Source organism: Panthera onca, chromosome E2 (assembly GCF_046562875.1).
Source record: "Panthera onca isolate mPanOnc1 chromosome E2, mPanOnc1 haplotype 2, whole genome shotgun sequence".
NCBI lineage: Eukaryota > Metazoa > Chordata > Mammalia > Carnivora > Felidae > Panthera > Panthera onca.
In genome coordinates, this window is record NC_138353.1 from 58,660,500 (window position 1) to 58,669,639 (window position 9,140).

The window sequence follows — 9,140 nt, forward strand, 5'->3', positions numbered from 1 at the left end:
GGGAAAGGCCCCGGGTGCCCGTGCCTCGGGGCCGGGAAGGCGGGGGGTGGGGGGGTGGGGGGGTGGGGGGGGGCTGCGCGCAGCGGGGCCGAGCCGCGGGGCCGAGGGCGCATTAACACTTGCTCGCCAGGTTGGTGGAGGCGGGGCGGTTCTGCCGGCGGCCCCCGGGCGGCGAGGGTGGGGGCCCTTTAAGCGCCCACCAACGCGGGGCTCGGAGGGGGGCAGGGAGGGGAGGGAACTCCTGGAGGGTCTCGGTCCGGCCCGCGGGACGCCGCGGAGAGAAGACGCAGTGAGGGCGGCCTGGCTGGAGCCGTGGAGCCGAGCGCCACGGGTGGCGGGGCCCGGGAGCTGCTCCCCGCGGGGGCGCACGGCCGCAGGCCCCCGGAGGTGGTGCCTCCCCCCAAAACACGGGCTGGGAGGGGGCTTCCTCGCGGCCTCTGCCGGGGCTGCGGCAAAGAGGCTGCCCTCAGCCTCCGCTCGGCTCCTTCCCTAGTGGGAGGGCGAGAGGGAAAGAGGGAGGAGAGAGAGGGGGGGAGGAGGGAGCTGGAGAGAGGGGGGCCCCGCGCCAACCGCCGGCGGATCCAGCCGCTCCTCGGGGAGGACGGGCGGGCGGCCGGGGGAGGGCGCGCCGAGGCCCGCTCCGGAGCAGTGGCCGCGGATGACGGCAGAGGCGCAGCCAGCCCCGCGCGCGCAGCCCCCTCCCCCTCGCCCTCCTCCCCCCCCTCCTCTTCCTCCTCCTCCTCCTCCTCCTCCTCCCGGCTCGTCGGCGGCGCAGAGCAGCGGCGGCAGCGGCGGCGGCGGCAGCAGCAGCCACCCGATGTCTTCGGCGCCCGAGAAGCAGCAGCCACCGCACGGCGGCGGCGGCGGCGGCGGCGGCGGCGGGGGCGGCGGCGGCGGCGGCGGCGCGGCCATGGACCCCGCGTCGTCCGGCCCGTCCAAGGCCAAGAAGACCAACGCCGGCATCCGGCGCCCCGAGAAGCCGCCCTACTCGTACATCGCGCTCATCGTCATGGCCATCCAGAGCTCGCCCACCAAGCGCCTGACGCTCAGCGAGATCTACCAGTTCCTGCAGAGTCGCTTCCCCTTCTTCCGCGGCTCCTACCAGGGCTGGAAGAACTCGGTGCGCCACAACCTCTCGCTCAACGAGTGCTTCATCAAGCTGCCCAAGGGCCTGGGGCGGCCCGGCAAGGGCCACTACTGGACCATCGACCCGGCCAGCGAGTTCATGTTCGAGGAGGGCTCCTTTCGGCGGCGGCCGCGCGGCTTCCGAAGGAAATGCCAGGCGCTCAAACCCATGTACAGCATGATGAACGGGCTGGGCTTCAACCACCTCCCGGACACCTACGGCTTCCAGAGCTCCGCGGGCGGCCTCTCGTGCCCGCCCAACAGCCTGGCGCTGGAGGGCGGCCTGGGCATGATGAACGGCCACTTGCCGGGCAACGTGGACGGCATGGCCTTGCCCAGCCACTCGGTGCCACACCTGCCCGCCAACGGCGGCCACTCGTACATGGGCAGCTGTGGCGGTGCCGCGGCCGGTGAGTACCCGCACCACGACAGCTCCGTGCCGGCCTCCCCGCTGCTGCCTGCGGCCGCCGGCGGGGTCATGGAGCCGCACGCGGTCTACTCGGGCTCCACGGCCGCCTGGCCGCCCTCAGCCTCTGCCGCGCTCAACAGCGGCGCCTCCTACATCAAGCAGCAGCCCCTGTCCCCCTGCAACCCCACGGCCAACCCCTTGTCCGGCAGCCTCTCCACGCACTCCCTGGACCAGCCGTATCTACACCAGAACAGTCACAACGCCCCAGCCGAGCTGCAAGGTGAGTGGGGGGACCAGGGCTGTCCCGGTCCCGGGGGCCTCCGACATCCTTTCGGCGCGCTGCTCCCGAGAGCCGGCGCCCAAACCGCCGACCGCCCCGGGCGAGAACTCTCGGCCACTTCCGTGGGGTGCCGGCCCCGGTGCTTGGGGGAGGCAGCGGCTGGCCAAGCTACGTCTTGGCCGGACCTCCCCCACTTTGAGGGGTGAGCGCGGGGGGGGGAGGGCAATTTGGGCCACGATAATTGTTGCTTCTCATTTTCGGTTCCAACTCCCCGCTGCTGGTAGCCCCCCAGTCTGGCCAAGTAGGCCCCTTCCTCGCCAAAAAAGACTCAGACCCCGATGTTTTACATCCCTTTGGGTCCTCAGCCCCCTCACACACCTCAGCAAGTTCCCAGGATATGGAGCGGGAGCCCGGCCCTGGCCGCCTGGCTCCGTAGTCCCCACCGGAAAGCTGCCTGGGCCGAGAGGGAGAGTTAGGCCCCAAGCTGCCTGGGCCGGGTGTTCAGAGGCCCAGCACGCTGGGCTCCTGGGGAACCAGGCCTGGCCTTGGGAATGTCGGGTTGGGGCACATTTTGTGGTGACAGAGGCACACAGGGGCTGTGGCCAGGCCCAGACCAAGAGTTAGAGGTGCAGGCCCCACAGACTCTTTGTTTCAGAGCTCTGGGCTTTCTGTTCCCCAGATACCCTCCTCCTCACCCCTCCAAGGAGGACGCCTCCAAGGAGGAACAGTTTCCCGCCCGGCACCCTCCTCTGGCACCCGCCAGCCTCCCTGGGTCTGGTTCTGGAAAGGGCTCGGAGGAGCTACGCGGGGCCTGTCAGGGCTCAGCTGTCAGCCACCCGAGGGAGGCAGGAGCCAGCCTGGAGGTTGGAGGGCCACCCCTCGGCGGGGATCGCCCTGCTTCAGACTCCCGGCTCTGGCTGCCTCTCTTCACCCCGAGGCAGGGGGCAGGGGGCCCTTCTCCAAGGGGCTCTTCCCCTGGAGAAGCCTCCCGTCGTGTACCAGGCCCTCGCAGCCTTTGGGGTTGGGAGGCGGGTGCCCCAGCACCGGGCACAGGCCTTGGGCTGGCCCTGGAGGTGGAGGCCAGGCTGTCCTTGCGGTCTCCTGGCCCGCGGCGGCCCCCTCACCCCTTCCCCTGTGGCCTCAGGAAGCCCCAGCCCCGGACTCGGTGACGGAGGCGGAGGAGGCCCAGGCCTCCGGCACCCAGGAAGCAGTGGTTGTCCCTGGGGTCCTGGGATCTTCTGCTGGAGCACAGAGCCCGGCCCGAACCCCCGGGGCCGCCTGGACCCGCCTGAGGCCAGAGCTCTGGGACTCTGGCACCTCGGTGGGGCGTAGGGAGGCAGTGGGCCCCTGCGCCCGGGCCTGGAGGCGGCCTTCTCCTCCTGGAGCCCTGGGCCCCATCCTAACGCTGTGTTCCCTGCTCTCCTGTCCCTCCTCTGCAGGCATCCCGAGGTATCACTCCCAGTCGCCTGGCATGTGTGACCGCAAGGAGTTCGTCTTCTCCTTCAACACCATGGCGCCCTCGTCCATGCACTCGGCCGGCAGCGGCTCCTATTACCACCAGCAGGTCACCTACCAAGACATCAAGCCCTGCGTGATGTGAGACCACAGCCCGCGGGGCCCTCTGGGCACGGGCGGCCTGGCACGGGGACCCGGAACCCGTCGCAGAAACTGCTCTATTCTTGAGGTATAACCGTAGGCAGAAGACAAGGGTCTGACCCCTACCCACCCGGATTATTTGGAAAGGAGTCCCCAAGGCAAAGAAAGACCCAGCTCAGCGGTGGTCGGCACCTCCTCCACCCACTCCCTCAAAAAATTAACAAATGGTGGCTGAGGGGCCTGGTCTGACTGCAGCTGTTGGTAAATAAAAATCTATTTTTGAACCAGTTGAAGCCGGCTGAGAAGGTGCTGTGCTGGGGGAAACCCTCGACACCCAAACAAGAAAGCAGCTGAGGTCTCTCCCCGCCTTCCCTCCAGCGGCGAAGGTGGGGGAAGGCTTTCGGAAGAAAGGCAAACATGTGAGACCATCATTATCAAATACTTTTATATTTTGGTTGAGTATTTATCTTTTTACTTTTACTTTTTTTTTTTTTTTTTTTTGGAAAGAATGTCTTGGAACACACAAGTCTCCTCTCAGAGCCGTGTTTCCAGGGGTGGGGGGGGGGGCAAGAAATCACGTCTCCCTCCCCATCTCAGAAGCCCTCTGGCGACCGCAGGTGGACCTTGGTGCGGACTTGCATTTCTGAAGCCACTGTTCTTCGTACAAAAGGAAACCAGAAGGAGCCCGATGCAGGGCTCGGCCCGTCCCCTCCGCCCTCCTCTGCCTTCTCTACAGTCCTTTTGGTTTTGTCTCGAGTTGCATTTCGACTTTTTCGGCGGGGGTTTTTCTCACGAGACCCGACTGTCTCCTGATCTCTACGATCTCTACTGTACTGCCTGCCCGGTGGGAGCGCGAGGGGAGCCCGGCACGGCGCGGGGGCAGGGAAGGCCGGTGAGCGCACAGATTCAGGATCGCGGTGACACAGGAAGGTTAAGGCACTTTTTAAACTATAGCAAAAGGCTCATTCTGTTATTTATTCTTCTCTTTTCCCTGATAATCGAAACACCGCATAGGCTCCTCCGTTTATCAGTATTAATGGTGTAACTTTGTTGGCAATATTTGCCGCATAGAATTTTTTTTTTTTTTTTTTAGAGATCCATTGTAAATTTGAAACAAAGTCCGATCTGTGTAAAAACAAATTCCATATGTTTATATAAATATATATATAAAATGAAGGACTACCCCTCCTTTTTTTTTTTTTTTTTTTTTTAGTATTATGGCTGCTGGGGTGCAGCATTTGTGACCGTATTTTAAATTTCCTTCTGCACTGTAGAAAATGACAATTTGAGGATGTTTTGCCTTTTGTGTATTTTTTTCCTAAAAAAAGAACAAAAATAAAAATGTGTAACATTTGTACATGGCCTTTAACATTGTATCAACCAGAAATAAAATCGCATGAGTATTTTATCGGGATTGGGATTGTAGAATATCTTCCAAACCCCAAAATCTACACAGAAACCAGCCTGGAACCTCTAGACTTATTTTGTATTTAAAATATGGGGGATTCTGAATACTTTTCCCCCCTTTTCTCTCTCTCTCTCTCTCTTCTATTCCTCCTCTTTCCATCCTTCACTTCACATTGAAATTAAATCTGGACACGAGGAACTATTTTTCTTGGCCTCTGTTTTTAAGAAGAGCCTCTCCGCTCTAAATGTCATTTCTCGTTTTAAAGAAATAATCAAATGTTGAAAGAAAAACTGTACTCTTTCTTCTTCCCCCAGGGAAAACCATATATATATATAAGTAGATCTGTGATACGTTGGGTTTTGTTTTTTCACCTTTTTTTGCCACCAATGAGAGTTTTACTTCGAGTGTCAGACTTTAATGTTCCCATAGTCAGGCTGTTCTAAATTGTGAGACAACTTTAAGGCTTTTCGTAGGGCTTTTGTTGTTGTTTTTGTCTTGTTTGGTGTTCTACACTTGGTTTTCCCCAACTGAGAAGTGAGTAAAATTTAAGCCAGAAAAGGGCCATTGCTGGGAGAGCAAGGTGACAAACATTTCCATTCGCGAACATTCCCCCTCGAGTCACTGGGGGGTGGGGAACACTGTTTAAAAACCTGTGTCTCCAGCCGACCACCCTCTTTCCACTGCCGTCCCTGCCCACCTAAGAAAACAAACACAATAAAGTCCCGTTGTCGGGCGGCCATGCCAGGACCCACCGCAGTTTCTGCGCGTCGTGGGGTCGCGAGCCTCTGAACCTGGTTCTTCTCAAATTTGACATTTTGGACGTGAGGGTAATTTCTCCAGTGCTCGGTTACATCAAAATTATCAAACTCGCCAGGCAATTAATGTCCCAAACGAACCGCTGTCTATAAAATGAGATAAAGGGTACAGGAAAAGGCCGGCGACTTCCCCCTGGGGCTCTGGTGGGCCGAAGCGTCGGGGGTCTCCCCCGGCGGCACAGCCCTCTGTCTCCAGCACGCGCCTGGCCCTGCGCTGCGGGAGTGGGTGCCCAGCGAGCAGAGAAGGCACGGTCCTCCTGGGCTGGAGGCCACTGGGGCAGCCACCGGTGCCTGAGAAAACGAGGCCGGGCCGGAGAAAATCCCCCGGGCCTCCAGCGCAGGAATGTTGGGCTGCGTTCACATCCAGGCAACTTCCGCAGGCAAGAGCGGGTCTCGTCCTCCCTCCCGCGCCGCGCGCCGTGGAGACTGCGCCCCAATTAGGACCAAGGCTCCGGGAAGCGGGGCTGATTAGGAGAAACCCAATGCCAGCCCAGCCAGCGAGCTCCCCAGTCTCCGGCCGTGTCTCCAGCCTCCGCGCCCACTCATTTGGTCCCTTGGTGCGCCAGAGACCTCGTGCGCGCCGGCTGTGCTTGGCTTTGGCGCCTCTGGCCCAGAGGCCGGGGCGGAGGTGAGCCCCGCTTCCTGCTCACCTCCCCGAGGACACCTGTGTCTCTACAGGCCCTCCCAGCGCTCCCACGCCCCGGGCTGGCTGCGGGGGAGGCACGCAGAGGGGACTGTGCAGGAAAACCGGCCAGGGAGCCCCAGGATGGGGCCTGGCCTCTGTCTCCCAGTCTGACCAGGGGCCTGGGGGTGAGAGAAAAGCCTTCCCAGCGAGGAGAGCTGGGCCCAGAAAGGGCCCGAACACTGCGGCGAAACTGTCTCCAGACCCATGTTCGAGACTGCACACCGCCCTGCTGCTACAGGTGACTCACGGAACGGGCTTGCTTGGCATCTGTCCCCCCCGACCCCGCAGGGCCCATTTCAGCCCCGATGTGCACAGGGGCCACGGAGCTCCCACGTGCACCCCCACAAAAGCGTGCGTACGCAGGTTACAATCTTAAACTGCAAAGGCGTTTCTGAGCCTGGTGTCAAACCACCCCCGCTGCGCATGTAAACAGCCTCCTGGGTAGAATTAATCCAGACGCCCCTGAAGCATACCTCAGAGGGGCGGTCCTGGACCCTAAGTGCGTGAATTCCCCCCAATATTAAAACACCTGGACGTGGGGAGGGGGCAGGGATTACGCCATAATGTTTCTGTTTGTGGGTCACACATCGCAGGGACTCCAGGGTTCTGCTGGGGGTGGGGGGGCTGGCGTCCTGGGCGCGCCCAACAGCCTCCTGGCCGCCCGGTCCCAGGCAGCAGGAAACTGCAGGCCCAGCCGGGCAGGCGTCACCCCATCCCTGGAGCTCGCCTCTGATCCACATCTGGCCCCCGGCCTGAAGGCACTCAGGTACGCGCTTCTGATGGGGGAGGGTGCCTGGCCCACCAAAGCCCATCTGTCCCAGTTTTCTCTTCCCTTTGGGGCTGGACAGCTGGGGACAAGGAGGGGGTGGTCCACAAGGGCCTGGCTCCCCAGGCTTCCAGGCTCCCAACAGCCATCAGGCATCCCAGAGGGAGCGGACAGAGAGAGCTAGAGTCCCTGTTCTGCCACCATCTAACCCGGGCAAGGTGCATCGCCTCTGAGCCTCAGTTTCCTTATCTGTCCTCACGACCCATGAAGGGCAGTGGTTGATGAGATGATGGTCCTCGGGAGCAAACGGACTGACCTCGCTCTGTGGTGCCCAGACGGGAGTGACCACGAGCCCCACGCGTGGCTCGCCCTGCTTCCTAGAGACCCGGGGGGCAGGTGGGGGTGGGTGCCACTCAAGATGCAAGAGTCCGTACTTCACGGGCCCTCTGCTCAGGGGTTCCCACTGAGCACTCCGTTCGGGAACCGCTGAGCTCCCCATCTTCCAGCATGCGCCCCAGGACGGACTGTCCGCCCTTCCCACGGAGGACCTCCTAACCTCCAGGCCAGAAGACCCCCGAGCCCTGCGACTGCATTTCTGATGGAGACTCTGAGTGTGGAGCCGCCCTCATCAGAAACACTTGGGGTGTCTGCTGAAACCACGGGTCGGCGGGGGGCGGGCTGACACCCACTCGATTCGACTCTCTGGAGGCAGGACCCAGGATTTTCACAGATTTCCAGGGGGTCCTGGCGAGTGCCGAGTCTCAGAGTCTCCTCTAGTGTCTCTGGGCTCCTGAGAAAAGCCTCGGTGAGGTCGGCTCAGAGTGGCCTCTGCTGCCCCCTCCTGCCCCGAGAAGGCAGCGGCTCTGACAGGCCCCAGCAGCGGGGAGGGCCGAGGGCCGAGGGCCGACGGCCGGCCGATGGCGGGAAGCGGAGCCCAGGCAAGCAAGCCCCCTTCCCACACGCGCCTGGTCCTTCTTGGGGTTGGAGGTCCTAGGACGACTCCTGCCTTGCACAGCAGAAACCGGTCAGGGGGCTTGCTCCAGACCCCGCTGACAAGAGCTGGAATCTGGACTCAGACGCAAAGCCCACGTCCCTAAAGCACCGTGCTCCATGGCTCCCGGGCACCCACTTTCCTCCAGCCCCCGGCCTGGTGAAAAGGGGCGAGTTGAAGTGTGGTCCGTAAGCAGCCTCTGCTGGGGTCTCGGGACACCCCGTGCCTGGCGCTGGGGGTGTGGGTCATGCGGATGGGGTGGGGGGAGACTGGCCCAGCAGCACCAGCTCACATCTCTGACATCCAACTCCCTTCTGGTGTAACAGACTTGGATCTCGTGGGTTTCCACCCCACACCCCCCACGGCAGCCCCCGTCACTTCCCTGGCCCCCTGCGCTTCTCCGCTCTGCTTCTGGAATCTTCTGGGCTGTTTCAAGGAGGGAGGTCTTTGCTGGCCGTCTCCGGCAGACAAGCCTTGCCCACTCATGAAGGGACACGGCTGGATTTCAGGACTGAGGCAAACCACAGGCCTTTCCCAACGTTGACGCGTGTGCTCCAGGGATGGGGACGTCTACAGGTGTGACAGGAAGACCACCACAGACACTGGGCACCTGCGTGTGTCTGCCCTCGCCTGGGGCTAGATTCAGTGGCACCTACACCCCAGTCATCACGGGTCCGCAGCACCAGGACCCTTGGGGTTGGGTCGACATCCTGAGGAGATGCCACCAAGGCCGGGGCACCCCTGGGCCCCGAGCGGAGGCAGGAAGCCCCCACTGTGAGCACAGTCGGCGAGGGGCCCGCTCCAACTCTCAGAGTGTAGGCTTTCTGCGTGGTTGTGCAGCGAAGGTGTAGGCCATACCCAGTGGCCTCGGGACAGTGGTCTGGGGAGAGACAGTGACAAGCCTCTCCCAGCATCTTATTAAAACTACCACGCCATGGCGGGTGCAGGGACCACGTGTCCTCCCGTGTCTGGGGCTTATGGCCACAGAGAAGCGAGCCAGGTCCTCAGATACCCTCTGAAAAAGGGTAAAGACGCTTCTGTATTGGGAAATCCCCCCAAAGCAAG

At 61.9% G+C, this 9,140-nt stretch overlaps 1 protein-coding gene across 1 annotated transcript; it reads left to right on the forward strand.

Moving 5' to 3' along the window:
- Positions 1 to 106: 106 nt before the first annotated feature.
- FOXF1 (forkhead box F1) lies at positions 107 to 4,340 on the forward strand. The gene is made up of 2 exons (XM_081791576.1): positions 107 to 1,814; positions 3,254 to 4,340. Exons 1-2 carry the CDS (start codon positions 659 to 661, stop codon positions 3,412 to 3,414), a joined length of 1,317 nt encoding a protein of 438 aa, XP_081647702.1. The 5' UTR covers positions 107 to 658; the 3' UTR covers positions 3,415 to 4,340.
- Positions 4,341 to 9,140: the final 4,800 nt, after the last annotated feature.